This window comes from Micromys minutus, assembly GCF_963924665.1.
Source record: "Micromys minutus genome assembly, chromosome: 14".
NCBI lineage: Eukaryota > Metazoa > Chordata > Mammalia > Rodentia > Muridae > Micromys > Micromys minutus.
Genome location: NC_137983.1, coordinates 12,710,094 through 12,732,298, shown reverse-complemented (window position 1 = coordinate 12,732,298; position 22,205 = coordinate 12,710,094). Strand labels below are relative to the sequence as shown.

General features: G+C 35.0%; 2 protein-coding genes across 2 annotated transcripts in view; both read right to left on the bottom strand.

Annotated features, from left to right (window-relative positions):
• GALNTL6 (polypeptide N-acetylgalactosaminyltransferase like 6) overlaps positions 1-22,205 on the bottom strand; it is a gene marked incomplete at both ends in the record, with an annotated part of 1,121,308 nt that overhangs the window by 876,790 nt on the left and 222,313 nt on the right. The gene's annotated exons all lie outside the window — the stretch shown is intronic.
• On the bottom strand, positions 3,639-4,555 carry MYADM (myeloid associated differentiation marker; the record flags this gene model as incomplete). The annotated part of the gene is given in 7 exon segments (XM_080928585.1): positions 3,639-3,707; positions 3,709-3,770; positions 3,773-4,151; positions 4,155-4,227; positions 4,229-4,440; positions 4,444-4,477; positions 4,479-4,555. Coding segments are annotated over 7 exon segments (906 nt in total).

Genomic DNA, 22,205 nt, shown 5'->3' with positions numbered 1-22,205 from the left:
CTACATCTTGATCTACAACGAGAGTGTAACTAGGCATGATGTTTCATTTATGAGACCTCAAAGCTCACTACTACAGTGATACACTTCCTCCAACAAGGCCACACCTACTTTAACAAGGCCACACCTCCTAATAGTGCTATTCTCTTTGGGCCAAGCATTCATACCTGTGAATCTACCAGGGTCATTATTAAACCACGGCCACAATAGGCTAATAAAAATTTAGTAATGATGTTGATATTAAATACTTGTTTGATGACATAATTATAATAATGTATAATTAGTATACAAAAATGTAGTAGATAATATTTTGATAAAGGAATAAGAAATGTTACCTTTATATTTTATATCTATTGTACAAGTTTAAGCTTATTCTTCAGTATAAAGTATGTAATCACAAGTAGACAAATATATGAACAATATAATATACACGATGAAATTGTTATTCTAAGTAGCCATGAATTTTATTAGAATATTTTAGTAGGCAGTATGCATTACAAGAAATTTAAAATATTTCCCTTCAGCAAATATGGATATTTACTTCTTGGCTATATTATATTGAAGAATGAAGAAATAATTTTAAAAGATAGTTTTTTTACATATCATGTAATTTTCTATAAATATGAATAATGTATCCAGTTTTATAGCACATGTAGATTTTTTTCAGTCATTCAAATAAAGTTTGGGACATTAATTATTATTTTGTCATGATTTAAAAGATAAATATCTAAGTTTAAGATTGCTTAAATTCTGTGGCAAAATGTTATAATCCTCAATGAGCCTTATATATCAATTAGTATGTAAATGTAAAATTAAAGACACTAATTGCCCAGTGTAATTAAATAATCAAAATTGTCTTGGCAATATGAGTACATACTTAGAGCACAAAATAATGACTATTAGGATAAAGTAATAATTATAAAGCTTTGGTTGATGTGTAATTGATATTAAAAGTAAAACTAGTATGAGTTTTAATTTTTTAAAAAATAGATTGCTTGAAATACTTTCATTTTTACTTAAATTTTCAAAAATGTCTTTAGTTTATTTTCATATGAAAGGCATAGCTGAAGGCAAGATTTACGACTCCTGGATAATTTACTCATTTCTTGTCTCTATTGCCTCTATTTTGAAATACAATACAAAAATTGAGAATACAAAATGGTTTGAGTTGGTCACCTTGAATATAAAGTGCTAAATTTTCTTTTTACAAGACAGAAAATTGATGCTAGATACGCAACTATTTTGATCACTTAATGTCTTCATGATTGTAGGAAGAGGCCAAAGTAAATTTAAGGACATTTAAAGAATTATAACATCACCAACTTTTTAATTGGAAAATACTAGTGATTACTTCATGATCTCTGAACTTTATACATGGAGATTATAGTTTTAGACAAGAACCTACTTTCAGTTCAAAGGCTTAGTTTGTGGCCTAATACCTTCTTAAATTATGAAATATATTATGAAATGCACTTTAATAGTGATTTTGATTACTAAAATCGGTCACCAAATCCTGTTGAATGCATTTCTTTTGTGTGAAGTGGCTCACTTTCTAGTTTTATACACATTTAGTGAAGCTGTCATCTTTAAAACAGACGCAAAGCTCATGCAAGGCTCTGATTAGCATCTGGGAATGGGCTACAGTGTCCAGTGTGGAAGACATCAACACTCTGAATTCCTTCTTCCACTTGGGTTTGTGAAGTCTTTTTTAACAAAAATGGTCAATATGACTTATATTTACCACTATATTTTCAAGTCTCAAGTCATTTTTCAATAATGTGGTACAATAATGAGTGCTTGAGAGTTTATATTCCCTTTCATAACCATTTATCACAATTTTAACCCCATAAAAGACCCTGAAATATGAAAAACATGGTCAACTATTAAATACATATTTATATTATTTTGTACATAGATACACATAAATGTGAACAAGTCAATGCATATGGTATGTGGCCTACTCTCATTAGGATCTTCTATGGTAAAAGCTCTTAATTACAAACTGGTATATTAATATATTAAGGGTTGGTCTGTCTGATTGTGTCTTCTTGGAATGTTACTCATTATAAATGACTTAATTAGTGTTTCATAAAAAATTATCTAAATACTGATACATTGTTGACTCATTTCATCAAATTCATTTGCTATGAGAATACATTTTATCATTTAAAATCCAAAGTGAGATGCATTTTTTTTTTTTTTTTTTTTTTTTTTTTTTTTTTTTTTTTTTTTAGATCTGAGGATGACTCTCTTACCTCAATTACACATAAATAAATTAACATCTCTGTACAACTGCTTCGGACTAAAGCCTGTTAAAACCATTTACAACTGAGTGTTTTAGCTAGTGGTGTTTATCTTCTGCATTTTTCTCTGTTGGTCTCCTGGGGTTCTTTAACCCTTCCCACTTCTCAGTCTTCTCTTGAAGTATTTTCTCAAATGCTCTGTGCAGTACTGTCCTCCAGAGCTCCTATTTCCCAAGATCCTCTCCTGAGTGACTCTGCCTGAGAAGTTTCCTGGGGTTAGGTGTTATCCTGCTGTGACAGTTGTTAATGTAAGTTAAACAAATTATCAACCTAGTTTTAAAATATAATTGTCTCCTAAAGAGCAATAAATATTATTCCTATCTGAATGCTTGTGAGCATTCTTCTTGGCACACTCGGTAACTTTCTTTCTTTTCCCTTGGAATCAAAACTGAGGCCAAGTAGTCTCAAAACATAAATTAAATTCTATCCCCTTCAAACAGTTTTGAGTTACCTGCAATATCTTTTTCCATTTTGTTTGGAGTAAGATCTGTGCTAGCTTTATTAGATAGATCACAGTTATGCCCAGTTTTTTTTTCAAGCTTTAAATTTTATTAATAATATTTTGAGAAACCCTTAAATTTATATAAACTATGTAAATCCCAGATTATTATTTCTCACCCCTGCTTCTTTAAAACAAAAACTAAACACAAAACAAAACCACATCTCCTTATAGATTTTTTAAAAACCTGTTATTTGTGGGTAGCTGGGCACAGCTCTTGTGGTTTCTTGGATGTAAAATTATTTTTAAGTCTTCCCTTTGGTTTCGTTAGATATAGAAAATAAAGCTCAGTAATCAGTGCAAATACAAATATAAGTTGAAACCCATATAATGAAACCGACCTTGAATATATATATATATAATCAGTGTTGAAAGAGGAAACTCAGAGATTAAAAACAACATTTCATCATGGTAAAACAAAAGGTTCCTTCTCAGGTTCATGGCATGAAGACCAGCAGAGGAGCCTGGGATATATGCAGGAGAGACCTTTAGGTGTGGGAATAGTGAAAAAATCAGCAAGAAGTCTGAGTTCTCTCCCAGGAAAGAAAAAGAAGTGACCAGGAAATAAAGCGATGAGAAAATTAGTAGAAAAATATAAATTGGACAAACAAAAGTATTCAAGATGAAGGCTATGAAGACACAGCTCAGGGACAAATCAGGATGGAGAAAGAAAAACAAGCTAGAACAAGGAAAGGGGGAGGAAGGTAAACAGGAAAGAGAACAATGAACCAGGTCTAAAAACAAAGGGACAGGGAATGCAGTGAGAAAAATGAAACTGTCACAGTAGGAACATGGCAAGTGATTCCTTATGTGAATCTTAGAATCTCAATATATACAAGTTACCTAGAGTTCATAAAATCAGCTATATATGAAAGCAGGCTGACTCCAGTCAAGAATGTCACTGCCAGTGTGTTGGTCCCAGACAGACACCGAGTGGTCACGTTTATAACTGCAGTTTGCATCCATTATTCATGGGGCATGCCATGAAACCTTTCACTGAATTTGTAGAGAGGCCAGAGGACAATGGCAGTGGTGTACAAGAGGTCACACAGGAAATCCATGCCTGTCAAGAAGGTGGGGCACCAGATCAGCAGGATGTTGGTACATTTCCCAAGGTAGAGCAGGATAACCACCATAGTTGGAATGAAGCATATGATATACACGGCCAGACACCACTCCAGGACAAGTTCCTGCGTGTTCAGGTCTTGGTTATTGAGAAAGAGAAAGATGATGTAAGCTACGAAGGATTCAAAAACCTTGAGCATCCCAGTCTTTGAGGACATGTAGCCAGAGAGATCTCCAGGCCTTGAATGAGTCCAGGTGATTTCTGTCATATTAGCCACACAGGAGACTCAGGAGAATATAATGGCGCAGACAGCATATTTTCTGACGTACCCATAAGACATGAACAGCACGTAGGCGATAGGACAGACAGAAGAGGACAGTATAGCAGGCACACATGATGGGGAAATCCCGCCATGACAGGGGCAAGCGGCTCTGGAGTCCAGCCAACTCCATGGCCAGGACAATCAGTGTCATGGCAAAGCTGAAACCCCAGGAGAACAGGCACCACCTTCCCATGCAGCCTGTCCAGGCACTGGCACAGAGCACTAGTGAGGAAGCCATGCAGACTGATGACAACTACAGTAGCCAGAGAAGCCCCAGAGGTCGCAGCAGTAATGGTAATCAAAGAGTCCAAGCCTGGGGATAGTGACTTTGTGAAAGTGGTGTGAGTCCAAAGTGGTGTGACTGCCATCTAAAGTGAGGACCTGACAGAGAAAGTTCCGAATTGTGAAGAGAGATTGAATCTCGGACATGAAAAAAGCCTGGTTATACTTCTCCAAACTGTGGCTTCTAAAGTTGCTCATGCTGTTGGCTTTTGAAAGTGCTTCAATGTCAAAGCATACCTGTTCTCCCTGGCTGCGACCCCGGCATTTATATGTGTGTTTTAAAGAAGGTATGTGTTGAGGTTAAGCAGTACTCAGTATACTTCCCCTTTAATTAAAAACAAAAAAAAAAAAACAAAACAACAAAACAAAACAAAACTAAACAAAACAAAAAATCCCTCTAGCAGTCCATAATCTATAGCTTCAACCCCAGGCTTTATGTACAGAGTTCCTAGGCCCACAGGCTTGGAAATGGCTCAAGAATTTGTATCAGGCTTACTAAAATCGCATTACCTATAGTCCATCCTAAAGTAAGAGAGGGATGAATGCCCTTTCTCCCTACTCCCTTTTGTGAATCAAACCACAATGTGAAACACACACACACACAAACACACACACACACACACACACACACACACACACACACAGGCAGGAAGATTCTACAGTAGTCATTTTCCATATGATTTTTCAAAATGCCTTTATTGTTCATCTTCTTTTTCTGTACACTCTTCTATCTTGCTTTCACATCCTTAAATTTTTTTAAATTTCCTATTTTTCACTTGAAAGCTCATATGTACCACTCCTCAGTCTTTGTGGAAGAGAAGCATTCAGATGATGGTAGGACTTAGGCAGAAGATGTGAACAAAGAAACAGTCATTTTGCACATGATGTATAGTAGCACAGATAAAATTACAGATATTTAATAGCAAGTTCAAAACCTGCACACGCCCCAGCATGAGATATTTGTGGTTATGAAGTTCCACCCAAAGGTGATTATTTATTGGTGGCTGCTTCCAGTATGTCAATCACCTTTTAGTGGTTGGACAACTTACCAAGTATATATGGCAACACAAATTGGACTTGATGGTTTTTATAAAAACACAAAACAAGGATAGAAAATTGTGTGGCTATGAAAGGGTTGTATATGGGAAGAGTTGTAGGTTAGTGAATAAGAACAAAGTATATTATCTTTAATTGAAATCTGTAATTTCAAATAATTAATATGAAAGTACTCAGTAAAATAATATTTGTTGCTTGTGTGTGATGCTTTTTGCTGCGTGTATGTGTGTGTGTACAAGTACACACAGGATTTCAAAGATCAGCCTCCAGTATTGGTTCTCATCATTTTACCTAAGGCCTACTCCATGAGAATGAACTCATACTTCACAGTACTTGAGTGCCTGAGAACCAGAGACTAGATAGGTGGGAGACCTAGAGTAAAACCAGACACTACTAGTCAAAACAAATAACCTAATTAATTAATTATTAATTAATTAATTAATTAAATGATTTCTCATGATTTTTGATATGCTTAAAGATCAATGCCTTATACAGTCATCACCAGGGATTTCCTCTGCCTGCAGGTGGGAGTAGATGCAGGGTTCCTCACCCGTACGTTATACTGAGAGAATCTGAACTGGGGATAGCCATCAGCTTAGGATAAGAATCAGATCCTGAGCTCAGAGAAGAGGACTCAGAAAGTTTGGAAGAGCCAGAGGAAAGAAAGAAAATACCAAGAGAATAAGACCCTCTGAATCAGCTAAGTGAGTCACAAATGAGCTCTTAGAGACAGAAGCATTGAGCACAGAAACACAGAGACATACACTAGTTCCTATGCATATATGTTGTAGTTATTAGTTTAATATGTTTATGTTCTCCTGAGAGCACGATTGAGTGGATCTCTGACTATTGTCCTAGTCTTGGAGCTCTTTTCCTACTGTTGGTGTGCCATCTACAGCTGCCTATGATGAATTTGCTTTATCTTCCTATATTTTAGGTTGTCATATGTGGTTGTTGTCTCTTAGAAGCCTGTTTTTTTTTTTTCACCAATTTTAGGCAGAGAGGGATTGGATCTAGAACAAAGAGCACTAGAAGTAGGAAAAGTTTAATCAAAATTTATTGTACGAGGAATGAATATGTTTAAAAATTAAAAAAGCTTAAAACAAATAAACAAAACATAGTAAACATGTATAAAAGGAAAAACCTTAGTCCCTGATGAGTGACTAAACCATGTGGTATATTTACACCACTCCATTTTCTTCCAGAAGGTTGATGAAAGTTTTATTGAACACTATAGTCCTTATATTCATCATAACCAGAGATGTCTATCATGGTTCCTGGGAATTGATGGGCATTGGTAGAGCAGAACTACAAAAAAGCTCCTCTGATTTATATATATATATATATATATATATATATATATATATATATATATATATATATATATAAAGAACACTGCTAAAAAAATTCTTAAGTGCAATTACTTCAAATGCCATCTAGAGAAAACAAACGAAAAAAATACTCATTGGCAGAACAGAACAGAATCATCAATAAGTTAAAAAAGAATTTACAGTTAATTCTTCGGAAGAAAAAAGTATAAGCCATTGTCATTAAAAATGTTAGATAACTTCTCAGTGTAACATAACTCAATGTTAGCATAAGCAAGCCTGTACAGTTATTGTCCCCAACCCAGTGCTTTTAGGACAATTGGCTGTTATCAGGAGAGAAATTTCTGGTTATGTGTGATTATGGGAACTTGAAAACACTTTTATACATGTTTTCTGTCCTGTTCTTTTGAGTTTCCTTTCAAAATTTACACATGAGATGTCTATCGCTTTCATCTTACACATGTCACCCTCCATCAAATAAAATCCTACTTGTTGTTATTTTGTAACATTTCACAATTCCAAGGATTGCTCACTACAGAGAGTTGTTCACACAGGCACACATAGACACACACATGCATACACATACACACCTACAGATATACATAGACACACATACATACATATATACACATACACACTTACACACAAACACACACAAATAAGAAATACCTTAAAGAAATAAAACATACCTAATTCTGTAGACCTTCAGAGTGAGTGTGTCTATGAAACACAGTTTACCCCAATGTTCGAATGTGGAAGAAATTTGATGACATTTTATATTTTTTATAAAATACAACAACAACAGCAAAACACCAAAACTGAGGGAAGTTGTTAAGGTACATCAGATACATGGTAACAACAAAATGGGACAAGCCTTTTATCTGCCTCAGATCCTATGTGAGAGCATTCTTAGCTTTGGGTTGATAGAAGCTGGTGGTCTGCTATGTCAATAAATTCTGGGTTTGGTTGTTTGCTTGCTTGTGTGCTTGTTGATTAACCAATGAATATTAGTTTCAATGAAGAAAGTGGCTAGGTAGGGGGGAAGAGCTAGCCCCCCAAGTTAAGTTGATTTACCCCTGGACCCACAACATTCTAACTTCTGTACATTACTGCTCTTTTAATCAGTAAATCAGCTTTGCAGACAGAGCTTCTCAGTAATATTTAAGAATACACTTTAGCATCAAGTCAGGCTTGAATTCGTATACAAAGACCAACCACCAACTCAACTTGAGGATAATGACTTTTAGGTCATAGAAAAGAGAAAGAAGATTAAATGTTTCTAGACATGATATTTAAATGCTCATTAGTGATTCAATGACCTAATAACTTTTAGCAATATTTTACTTCATGTAATACTATGAACAGGTAGGCCCTGGTAACTGAGATCTATGTTTGGTTGCTGGTGACTTGCTGTCATGTAAAATGTAGTAATCAAAACCTGTATCTGTTAAAAACTAAACAAAAAGAAATGCTGTCTAGAATGGATATATATGCTGCTTATCAAATTAACCCAATATACAAATGAGAGTTGAGACAGCTCACGGAGAGAATGTCTGTCTTACTTTCAACACAATCTGAGTTTGGGCAAATAACGGAAGGAAGGGATCAATGAGAGAAATAGAACTAAAACTGAAACATGAAAGATACCAATTAAGGTTCATAAAAAGTTTAAAAGATATTAGAAATACAAAGGCAAGAGAAATACTAGTGTGTGTATTGGATAAAAAAAATAGATAGAATCAGGAAAGCGGTCTGCAAATGTTTCAGAAATTGGCTGCGGAGTGAACAGTGCACTGGGCAGACAGAAAGGCATTATGTTTTCTCTCAGAAAATGAAACGGAGTTCCCTGGATGATGTAGCTTATGATTTCAGGATGAGCTCAGGTTTGTTTGGTGTCACAGAATAATCTTCTTTTCTAAAGGGCTAGGAGGTATGAAACTATAGAATGTAAAAAAAAAAATGGAGGGATAAAGAGCAGAGACAGAAGAAAAGGACATTCAGGGACTACACCAAACCTAGACACTATTGCTGATGTCAAAAAGCATTTGCTGATAAGAGCCTGGTGTAGCTATCCCCTGAGAGGCTCTGCCAAAGCCTGAACAATACAGATTTGGAAGCAAACAGTCAATTATCATACTGATCACAGTATCCCAGTGGAGAGGAGAGAGGAGAGACTGAAGGAGCTGAGGGGGATTGCAGCCCCATAGGAAGAACAACAATATCAACCAACCAGATCCTCAAAGCTCCGAGGGACTAAACTACCAACCAAGGAGTTTACATGGAGGGACCCATGGCTCCAGTTGCATATGTGGCAGAGGGTGATCTTGTCTGGCATCAATGGCAGGGAAGAGCCTTGGTCCTGTGAAGGCTCCATGCCCTAGCATATGGGGAATTCTAGGAAGGTGAGGTGGGAGTAGATAGGCAGATGGAGGAACACCCTTATAAAAGCAGAGAGAGGGAAGATGGGATAGGGGGTTTGTGAAGTAAAAAGTGGGAAAGGCAATAACATTTAAACATAGATAAATAAAATAACCATAAAAAATCTCAGTTAAAATTTCTTAACTAAAAAAAAAAAAAAAAAAAAAAAAAAAACAAAAAAAAAAAAAAAAAAACAAAAGGCGTCACACTGACCTCAAAGTATACACATTAGCTTCTACTGTTGATAGAATCAAATCACACAAAAGAGGGTATTTCTAGGCATATTTTAGGTACTACTCAATAGGAATAAATTGTATGTATTTATTTCATTCAACTGAAAAGCATTGAATGGCACTGGGGTGGGTGTGTTGCAGAGGGTCTCACTGAGGTTCACATTCTGACCTCAGGCTGTAGAATGCAGTGCCCCAGCTCCTCACCAGTTTTCAACTGCTGCTAGTGCTAAAATCTACAGCAGATTATTTAGCTCATTCCATCTGCAGAGTTGGCTGATTATGGTACCTAGCTGATTGAGGTAATATTCATAATGTGCTTAGAAACCTGACAAAAATTTGGTAAAGGACCAAAAGCTGATGAATATATTTAACCACGCTGTAATTATTGCTCTGACTCTCTCTACTTGTAGGATTTCAGGTTAATACAATGAACAAACACTTATACTAAATTATCAAATAGTATCTGTGTCTGAATAAAATTTATTCAATGTATAATTAATTACTGCCACTGGATAAAAATATAAGACTCTAAATATTTTTTTTTTCACAAGCAGCTCTATAAAGCAACTTCTTTTTCTTGGTTATTTTATTTATTTACATTTTAAATGTTATCCCCCTTCCCAATTTATTGATTTTGTGTTATCTGATTTTAATACTGATATTTGTTCTTAAGACATATTGTTTTCTTTTTTCAAGAGATCTTTATACTTTTAACTGTCTTTTGCATAAATCCTATGTACATAAACATGAAGTAAGAATATTCAGGCCATCTGCTCTTTACAGCATTATTTAGGTCAGGGGTCAGCTAACTACCTACTATGCGTTAAGAATAGCTTTTAGATTTATTTTTGTTTTTTGTTTCTTTTTTAATTGGATATTTTCTATATTTGCATTTAAAATGTTAACCCTATCCCCCTACTCCCATCCCTCTTTCCCCTCCACTTGTTCCATGAAGGTGCTTTCTCTCCCAAACATCCTCTCCACCTTAGCATTCCCTTACACTGGGAAAACACACCTTCACTTGATAAAAGTCATCCCCATGTAAATGTGACTTGTGTTTTAATGGTATACCTTCTTGAGAAGCAACAGCAGCCTTACTTGTCTGTGTCTATCAAAGTATATCTGTAAAATATTATAACTTTTAAATGTATGAGTCTAACAAAATTTCCTGTATATTAAGTGTATAGTCAAGTAGTATTTGAAATATTCTTCCTTGGCAGGAAAGATTTTAAATCTGTATAATTTTCATAAAGATTACCATTGCAAAGAATACCTTTCAGAGAAAATGCATATGTGAATGACTACATGATTTTGTGTGTGCCAGAAATCATAAGTCAGATTCCTTACTGATGAAGCCATTTCTCTAGTTGACAACTGTCAAAGCCATCTATAAATCCCATGAATATTAAGACACTGTTTACTAGTATATTTGGCATTTGGAAGTCAGGCAAGTTGAATTCATGAAATATGAAAAGAGTGTTCCATGTCACGTTGTAGAAAAACTACCATTAAGATGATGTATGGAGAAGTTCACACCTTTATCTGTTGAGAGACTCAAATGTATTTTCAGTCAACTGTTTTGCATGTGTTGATAGGGTTACCATTAGTTTATGCCTTACTTTTCTCCAAGATTAGTAGGTCCCAATGCTAAGTTTATGTGAAAGACTAATGTTACTTTCTTGTTTAGATTTTAAACACAGAACCATGCGTTTACTGGTATTGAAACCATTAGTAGATTATAAAATCCTTCTATCCCAACTACCCATAATGGGCCAGGGGTGATCATTTGTACATCATGTATTAAAACATTGTGTTCCACTGCTAATTTGAAAAGTCTAAAGTTTTTGGTGACATTTGTTTATATCTAAGGTCGGGAATTTATCAGATTAGTGATATCATGCAATTGTTTGTTATGCATTGAAGCTCAGCTTAATACATAGAATCTTAAATTTGAATTAATTAGAGAAAGCAGTTCATTTGTCTTCTCTTTAATTTATACAATTTTGATACATCAGGCATAGAGTTGTTATTCCAAAGACAAAACAAACAAGACAATTAAAAGTCTTGACATTTTATGAATGGGGAAAGTTATACTGACTATTAATAATTAAAAATATAAACAAATGTACATATATTTATTATAAATCTTTGATTATATTTATCTTAGCATTTGAGTTCTAAAATATTTTGCATCATTTTCAGTAATATAATGAAAAGCAAAATTATTTTATTTTTTAATTCAAATAAAATATTACCCAATGCTGCACCAAGACTTATGTAGGCACGAAGTAGTGCCCCAGGACTGATCAAACCAGTACCTCTCCTATCACGTTGTGCATTACAGCTATGCTTTCATACATCAATTAATCAAAAACATACTTTTTCTCCTAGATCAGTGGTTTTCAACATGTAGATCATGATGACGTTTTAGATTGAGCCACACTTTTACTGGGGTTACCTCAGGCCCTTGGCTAACACATATTTTTATGTTACAATTAATAACAGTAGCAAAATTACAGTTATGAGGAAGCAATGGGTATTATTTTGTGGTTCACCATAACATGAGGAACAGTATTAAAGTTCTCAGCATTGGAAAGTTGAGAGCTGCTGTTCTAAATGGAATCATTGGGTTGTATACATATGTATAAGAATATGTAAACACAAACATATACATATACATATACATATACATATACATATACATATACATACATATACATATACATATACATATACATATACATATACATATACATATACATATACATATACATATACATATACACATACACATACACATATACATATACATATACATATACATATACATATACATATACATATACATATACATATAGATATACATGAAAGGCTATGAATTTGGGAAGAAGAAAGGGAAAAGTTGGAGTGAGGTAAGGAAAAGACAGGACTAATTTAGAAGCAATGTTCATGTATGAAGTATCAAAAAATAAATTTAAGAATTAGTAAAGAGAGATTCATCAGGACCAGCAGCCCGCCAAAAGGTCACAGGGTACTCCAAAGAGCTGCAGGAGGGCTATCCATTCTAAGCTGAGGGGTGAGTCACCATCCACTCCCCAGTGTCCATCCTGGAGAGGCCGTCCAGAACTTTTAGTGCTGCCTGAGACCTCATACTTACAGCACAAGGCCACACCTAGCACAAGGCCACACCTGGCCCAGCTGCATCAGGACTGGGCACTGCCATCAGAACTCACAACCTACCCAGAGAGCTGAAAACCCAGGAACAATCTCCCTCTGGAGATCATGGTCCCACAGACTCACAAGAGAATAGCTCCAGTAAGAGACAATAAGATTACTTAGAATCACCAATAACAAGATGGAGAGAGGTAAGCACAAGACTTTAAGAAATGTAATCCAAGACAACCTGGCAATATTTGAACCCAGATCTCCCACAACTTCAAATAGTGGATATCCCTACTCACTAGAAAAATAAGATTTAGACTTAAAATTGTATTTCATGATGGTGATGATGATGGAGATATTTAAGAATAAATAAGTGAACAAATAAGACACGTAAGAAATATAGAAAAGCCAGGAGAACAAAAGCTAATAAGTTGAAGCCCTTAAATAGGAAATACAAGAAATCACAAAAACCACTTAAAGAAGAGCACAGACAACCAGGTGAAGGTACTGAGTGCAAAAATAGTAACAATAAACACACACACACACACACACACACACACACACACACACAAAATCCCCAGAGGTGAGAAAGCCTAGGAAAGATATCGGGAGTCATAGATGCTAACATCACCAACAGAAGACAAGAGACAAAGGAGAGAATCTCAGGAGAAAATGATACCATAGAAATCATTGACATAACAATCAGAGAAGGTGTAAAAACCAAAATGATTCTAAGCCAAAACATCCAGGAAATCCAGGACACAATGAGAAGACAAAACCTGAGGATAATAGGTGTAAAAGAGAGGAAAGACTCCAATCTAAAAGGGCCAGTAAATATCTTCAACAAAATTATAGAGGAAAATATCCCTGACCTAAAAAAGATGACTATGATTTTACAAGGAACCTGCAGAACTCCAAATAGACTGGACCAGAAAGTAAATGGTTCCCAACACATAATAGTAAAAAAACAAAACAAACAAACAAACAACAAAAAAAACAAAAGCTCAAAACAAAGAAAGAATCATAAAAGCAATCAGAGAAAAAGGACAGGTTTCATGTTAAGGCAGACCAATCAGAATCACACCAGAGTTTTCAACAGAGACTATAAAAGCTAGAAGATCCTGGATTGACATCATACAGACCCTAAGAAAAGACAGTTTACTATACACAGTTTACTATATCCACAAAACTCTCAATCACCTTAGAAGGAGAAATCAAGATATTACAGGACAAAAGCAAATTTATACAATATCTGTCCACAAATCCAATCCAGCCCTACAAAGAATAATAGATGAAAAACTCTGCCACAAAGAGGAAAACTTCACCCTAAAAAATCAAGAAACTAATCTTTTTTGAAACAAAAAACAAAGGAAAAAAGCACAAAAATATAACTCTACCTCTAACAACAAAAATAGCAGTAAACAGCAATCACTATTTCTTAAAATCTCTTAACATCAATGGACTCGATTCTCCAATAAGAAGACATAGACTATCAGACTGCATAGGTAAAAAAGTCCAGTATTTTGCTTCATACAGGAAACTCATCTCAGCAACAAAGACAAGCACTACCTTAGAGTGAACTTTGGGGAAAAAAAATCTTTATAAGCAAATGGACCTAAGAAACACTCTGGAGTAGCCATCCTAATATCAAATAAAATAGATTTTCAACCAAAAGTCATCAAAAAAGGACAAGGAAGAACACTTGACTTCTACACTCTACTATCATCAATGAACAGATCCTGGATGCAGAAACTGAACAGAGAGACACAGTAAGGTTAACGTAAGTTATGAACCAAATGGATTTAACAGACATCTATGGACTATTTCATTCTAAAATAAAAATAATATCACTTTTTCTCAGAAACTCATGTCACATTTTCTAAAGTTGACCATACAGTTGGTTAAAAAACAGGCCTCAACAAATACAAGAAGATAAAAAATAACCCCATGTATTTTATCAGATCATCAAGAATAGTTTCTCTTCAATAATAACAAAAACAACAAAAACACATATACACATAGAAGCTAAACAATGCTCTACTCAATGATAGCTTGGTCAAAGAAGAAAGAAAGAAAAAAATCAAAGACCTTTTACAATTTAATTAAAAGGAACTCACAACATATCACAAAGTTATAGGAGACTTTGAAAGCATTACTAAGAGGAAAACTCATAGCTCTAAACACCTCCAAAAAGAAACTGGAAAGAGCATACACTAACAACTTTACAGTACATCTGAAAGCTCTAGAACAAAAAGGAGATACACCCAAGAAGAATAGACAGCAGGGAATAATAAAACTCAAGCAGAAATCAACCAAATATAAACAAAAAGAACTACAGAAGTAATCAATAAAACTAGAAAATGATTATTTTAGAATTATCAACAAGATCTATAAACCCTAGCCACACTAAGTAGAGGGCACATAGAGAGTATCCAAATTAACAAAACCAGAAAAAAAGGGGGAGACATGAGAATAGAAGCTGAGGAAATCCAAGTAATTACCAGAGACTATTACAAAAGCCAGTGCTCAGCAAAACTAGAAAATCTAGAATGGACAACTTTTTAGACAGATACCTGTTACAAAAGTTAAATCAAGATTAGATAAATCATCTAAACAGCCCCATAACACCTAAAGAAATAGAAGACATAAAAAGCCTCCCAGGCAAAAAAAGCTCAGGAACAGATTGGTTGAGTGCAGAATTTTATCAGACTTGTGTAGAAGAACTAATACCAAACTCTCCAAACTATTCCACAAAATAGAAACAGAAGGAATACTACCCAACTCATTAATCAAAGATACAGTTATGCTCATAAGTCAACCGCACAAAGACCCTACAAGAAAAAAAAAAAAAAGAACTTAAGAACAGTTTCCCTGATGATATCAATGCAAAAATACTCAATAAAACTCTTACAAACCAGATCCAAGAACACAACAAAACTATCATTCACTATGATCAAGTAGGCTTCATCCCAGGGATGGAAGGATGGTTCAATATATGGAAATCCATTAATATCATCTACTATATAAACAAACGCAAAAGAAAAAAATCACATGACCATCTTTTTAGATGCTGAGAAAGCATTTGACAAAATTCAACACCCCTTCATGTTAACTGTCTTGGAATGGTCCAGAATTCAAGTCTCACACTTAAACATAGTAAAAGCAATATAAAGCAAACCAGTAGCCAACACTAAATTACATGGTGAGAAACTTGAAGCAATCCCACTTAAATCAGGGAATAAACAATGCTGTCCACTCTCTTTCTACCTATTCACTACAGTACTGGAAGTACTAGCCAGAACAACAAGAAGGCAAAAAGAGTTCGAAAAATAAATATTGTAAAGGAAAAAGTCCAAACATCACTATTTGCAGATGATATGACAGTATAATTAAACACCTTAAACCAAGTGACTAGATATAAAATTAACTCAAATTAATCAGTAGCCTTCCGCTTCTCAAAGGACAAACATCCTGAGAAAGGAATTAAAGAATCGACATCTTTCAAGATAGTTGAATCGAATATAAAATAACTTCATGTGACCCTAACAAAGCAAGTAAATAAAGTATTTGTATAAAAAGAACATCAAGTGTCTGAAGAAGAATTTGATGAAGACCGCAGAAAATGTAAGGATCTCCCATACTTATGGATTGGAAGAATCAACATAGTAAAAATGGCCATCTTTCCTAAGGCAATCTACAAATTCAGTGCAATCCCAATAAAAATTCCAACTCAATTTTTCATAGAGTGAGCAAAAGTGATTTGCACATCCATTTGAAATAATAAAAAACCCAGAATAGCAAAAATCTTTCTCAACAATAAAAATATTTCTGTGAGAATCAACATTCCTGACCTCAAGCTGTATTACAGAGAAATTTTGATAAAAATTGCTTGGTATTGTACAAAGACATGCAGGTAAATCAATGGAATAGAACCAATGACCCAGAAATGAACCCACATACCAATGTTCACTTGATCTTTGAAAAAGGAGCTGAAAAAATTCAGTGGAAAAAGAACAGCCTCTTCAACAAATGGTATTGGTTCAACTGGCAATCAGCATGTAGAAGAATGCAAACCAATCCCTTCTTATCTCCTTGTAGAAAGCTCTAAGCCAATTAGATCAAAGACCTCCATATAAAATTAGGTATACTGAAACTAATAGAATTGGAAAGTGGGGAAAAGCTTAGAATACATAGGCTCAGGGAAAAATTTCCTGAACAGAACACCAATGGCTTATGTTCTAAGATCAAGAATTGAAAAAGGGAAATTTATAAAATGGCAAAGCCTCCATAGGACACTGTAAAAAGGACAAAATGGCAACCAACAAATTGGAAAAAAAGAACTTTACCAATTCTACATCTGATGGAGGACTAGTATCCAATATATACAAAGAAATCAATCACTTAGACACTAGAGAATCAAATAATCCTATAAAATTAAGGTACAGAGCTAAACAAAGAATTCTCAACTGAGGAATGTTGAATGGCTGAGAAACAACTAAAGAAATGCTCAACATCCCTAGTCTTCAGGGAAATGTAAATCAAAACAATCCTATGATTCTACTTCATACCAGTCAAAATGGCTAAGATCAAAATCTCAGGTGACAACAGATACTGGCAAGAATGTGAAGAAAGAGGAACAGTCCTCCTACTTTGGTTGGGTTGTAAACTGGTACAACCACTCTGCAAATCACTCTGGCAGTTTCTCAGAAAATTTGTCATATAACTACCTGAGAACTCAGCTATACCATTCCTGGTATAGCTTCAACATATAACAAGGACACATGCTCAACCATGTTTATATCAGCCTTATTTATCATAGCCAGAAGCTGGAAAAAACCCAGATGTCCTTCAACAGAGGAATGGATACAGAAATTGTGGTACATTTACTCAATGGAGCACTACTTAGCTACTAAAATCATGGTCATGAAATTCCTAGGCAAATGGATGGAACTTGAAGCTATCATCATAACTGAAGTAACCCAGTCACAAAAGAATATTCATGGTATGTATTCACTTATAAGTGGATACTGGCCCAAAATCTTGGGATACCCAAAAAAACAATGAACAAATCTTACGAAGCTCCAAAAGCAAGAAGGCCAGAAGGTGGATTCCTCAGTCCTTCTTAGAAGGGAGAACAAAACACTCATGGGGGCAAATACAAGATAAATAGAGGAGGTGGCTTTGAAGAAAAGATCTACAGAGACTGCCTCACCTGGAAAACCTTTCCATATGCGGCCACCAAATTCAAGAACTATTGCTGATGCTAAGAAGTGTTTCATGGGACGAGATATAGATGTCTCTTCAGAGACTCTGCTAGAGTCATATAGATACAGATGAGGATGCTTGTAGCTAATCATCAGACTGAACACAGGGACTCCAATGAAAGAGTTAGAGAAAGGACTGAAGGATTGAAAGGTTTGCAACGTCATGTGAAGAACAACATCATTACCCTGCCAAAATACTGAGATGCAGAGTGTGCTTGGGAGAAGGAGCACCTACATTGAAGCAAATTGAGGGTACTGAGGGAGGGGAGTGGAAAAGAAAGTGTGTAACATTTGAAATGTAAATACAGAGATTATCCAATAAAATTGAAAAAAAATAATTAATAAAATAATATTTTGCTTGTAGTAAATTCTTATAATTCTATGTTCTTATTCCATTGTCAAATGATGGTAAGATAATTGTAAGTATAAAATTATCTGGTCTGATTTTTAACAGGAAATTCAATGTTTCTATCTATATGTTGGTTATTTTTATGTACATATGCTGTGGTTGCATGGTTTTACCCATGCCTAATGTATATGTAGACCCCCCTAACTCACTCACAAACACATACATATATTTAAATTCCTTTAAAATATTTTATCAGTAAACTACCTTTTTATTGTTTGAAAAGAACAACATGATATGATTCATCGTTACAGTCTTTTTGCTTGTATTTTTCTGGCTGTCCTGAAACTTGCTCTGTCAATCAGGCTAGCTTTGAACTCAGTAATCTGTTTGCCTCTTCCTCCTGATTTCTGGGATTAAAGGCATTCACCAGCCCTGCTTGTCTTAACATTGGATTCTAAATCTATATTCTTTTATCTGTGGAGAAATGCAGCTGTCACTTTCATCAACAAGGCTTCTGTTTGAGTTGATTACAAAGGCCACAACATGTCAAAACACAGAGTTTAACTGACAATGGGTTCCCTGACCCCAGTAAATCCATCTATAGCCAGCACCTTCCCCATGCTTCTGGAAATATCTTGGAAGAGGAAGATGAAAGGCTGCAAGGCATAGATGATCAAAGTATCTGCTGCCTGAACATTTGCCCCTACTAAAGAAATAGACATCATTTGGGAAGGTGTAAGGGGGAACTGTGGGAGGAACTTCTGGAAGATTTAGTAAAAATATCCTAATGGAAATCCAATACGGGGTGAATTTGACTAAGTTGTGAAACTTATATAGTATCTGACCTTTCATTGTTTCTTTATTTCACAAGGTGTCTTCTAGGTTCCATCATGTTTTATTACGTAGTAAAACACTTTTTTGTTCTTTTAATGTGAATTATGTTTTTGGTACCTTTTGCTTAAGTATCCCAGTATGGTTATATAGGGTTGTTTCGGGCCTCCATTGTTTATTCATTGTTAATAGTGTTACTATGAACATAATCATATAATTTTGTGTTTTACTCCTAGATTTGATTTTTTTTCAGACTTAGTTCATTTATTTGGTGTCTTTTATAAAAACCCTTATGTGGTAGCCACAACTGGAGCCTGGGTCCTCTGAACAGAGACTATGATGTGTGTGACTTTTTACAAGATGGTCAGTGAATTCCTGATAAGGAGACTTGGTGAACACACTTTCTTTCTAGAGATCAGAGGGTCAGGTAGCTGTAGGTCATGGAGATGGCATCAAAGGCGGCCTTGGCAAAATTCCCCAGGGGGGCAGTGCAGTCTCTGACTGAAGTGTAGCAGTCATCTATACCAGCCAACATCAGAAGCTTCTTAGGCACAGGAGTAGAGACAAAGCCAGTCCTCTTGGGCAGGGATGAGTCACCCTTTCTGTGTGTGTCTGTGTGTGTGTGTTTGTTCATGTTTGTTCACATGTGTATCCCTGGATATACATGCATTTGTGTGCTTGAACATGTGGAAGCCAGATTCCATAACAGGATTTTACTATATTGTTTTCCATTTTCATATGTCTTCATTTGTGTATGAATTCATAGTCTTAAATGCTCTATGGGTACATAATGTGCAGATCAGAAACATGGCAGCATGTTCTTAAATTATATAGTAATTAAGCAATGTTTACTGCATTAAAGAACTCCATTTTAAGTTTCAGATTAAAAAATTCTCAATTTGTATTCAATATTATCACCTAAGTATACTACCCATAATTTTATACACACACACACACACACACACACACACACACACACACACACACATATGTGTGTGTGAGAGTGTATGAGTGTATATGAGTCTGTATGTATTGATTCTTCATATAGTTTATATAGTTATATATATCAATCATTTATATATATTTATATAATAGATTTTAGATTATATATGATGTATATAATTTACATGGTAATATATAATATGTTTTATAGATAAATAGTATATCTATATGTAACCATGTGACAAATCGATCCCAAATTATGGCAAGTCCATTATATAGAATGAGCAGGTATAGATTTAGGAATGTATATAACTACATGCATATGTATTTGTGTGTTTGCGTGTGCAATTTAATTACAAGATGCAATAAATTTTATAGAGAACATTTATGTGAGGGGTTTGAGGAAAAACGTAGAGAGGTGAAGTGTGCTAATTTAATTGTAATTTTAAAAGTAACTTAAAAATAAAAGTATTTCTACTGGCTTTAACAGAATCCTATTTCCTTGAGATGAAGAAGGAGTGATATTTGGAGGAAATGAGATACATATTCATACAGAGGCAGCACATTTAGATGCCAGGTAGCACCTGCCTATTAAAAGTGAGGGATGAGGACATGGGCAAAGAGTATTACAGGTAGGCACTCTCCCCGGCATGTTCCCGTCAATACTTCACATCTTCACTGCTACATAAACAGTGTGCAAACAGAGCAAACACATGGACACATGAGATTTCAGCGATCTCTGAACTCTGTCAGTAATAAGCCTGCCTTGTCTGCTTTGCTAAGCAACACACTGTGTTTTATTTCTTGTCAAGTTCATTTTTAGTTAAAATTGTGTTTTTTTTTTCAATTGAGTTAAACACAGTCCTGCTATTTAAACAGTTGCCCATGCCTATTGAAGGGACAATGAGAGCATAGTTGTGTAAATCCCACATGTTCAGGGAAAACAACTTGTAATCTGTCATGTCATTGGTGACATATATTAGTATCAGATCAGACACAATGATGATGGCAGCAAACTAATTAAAACTTTATAAAATATTTGCTGTTTTCAAGATGAGAACATCACAAATTTTTTCAATTAAAAATTTTAACGTAAAGTGATTGTTTACAATATGATTTATAAGGAACAGTTGAGAGAAAAACATGGTAAAGTGCTGGTGGAAAGCTTTGCCATTGTAACTGGGCTACTGCGCTGGTAAGCACTAAAAATCTTAGAGCTGGGAAATGAAGACTAGAGGATCACGGGGGATGCTGACCATCCAAGTTCATAAGTTGCTCTGCTCTGTGAGATATTCTGCAAGAACAATGAAGTGAAGAAGGGGTTGCAGAAGACTTTAGATGCCTAAAACACCATAGTTACATAGTTAGATATTACAGTGGATATTAGATGCCTACTCCAAGAACACCATAGTTAGTTAAATCTTATAGTGTTAAAAAGAAAAATGATTTGATCCCTAATGTTTTAAAGATTTATAGAAGATCCAATGCATTTTTAGTTTTGGATATTTAGATTTACTGAAGGGCAAGGACTTAAGTTTGCTATCCTGTATTTTAATACAACCTAAATCGTGTCCTTATTCTCTTCTAGAAAGGAAGGATTCAACTGATGCCTAAATGATTCTTCTTTATTTACCAAACTTTCCTTACATTTTCATCACCTTCCTAAAATGTCTAAAATAGTTTGATGAACATAAAAGATGAGGGAAGACTGCCTACTTATTAGGATGGTGCTCCTGTGATTCTGCATGAATTATACCCCTATTGCCCAATAAAAAGGTAATATACTGAAGCAATATTTAGCTGTCAGGTTATTAAATTGTTATTGTCTGAATTAGTATATTGATTTCCATCTGACAGAGGCTCCGAACAAAACCATGTCAAATTGCATATTGAAAATAAGCTTAAGACAAATTCCATGCATTGTGCAGGCTCTCACCAGTCATTGCTTTCTTATGACTGAGTAGCCTACAATGAGCCTTTCCGTAGTTCTCTATCTCTCACTTTTTCCTTCTGAAAAGCCAGCAGTAGCTCCAAGCAGTCACCTGACATGATTAATGACAGCAGCAGTGGCCTCTGTGTTACAATGTAGTCTTGCTACCAGAGGTTTTCAAGGTCATTGTTTCCTTATGAAAAGTTCACAGGAAGTTAAATAT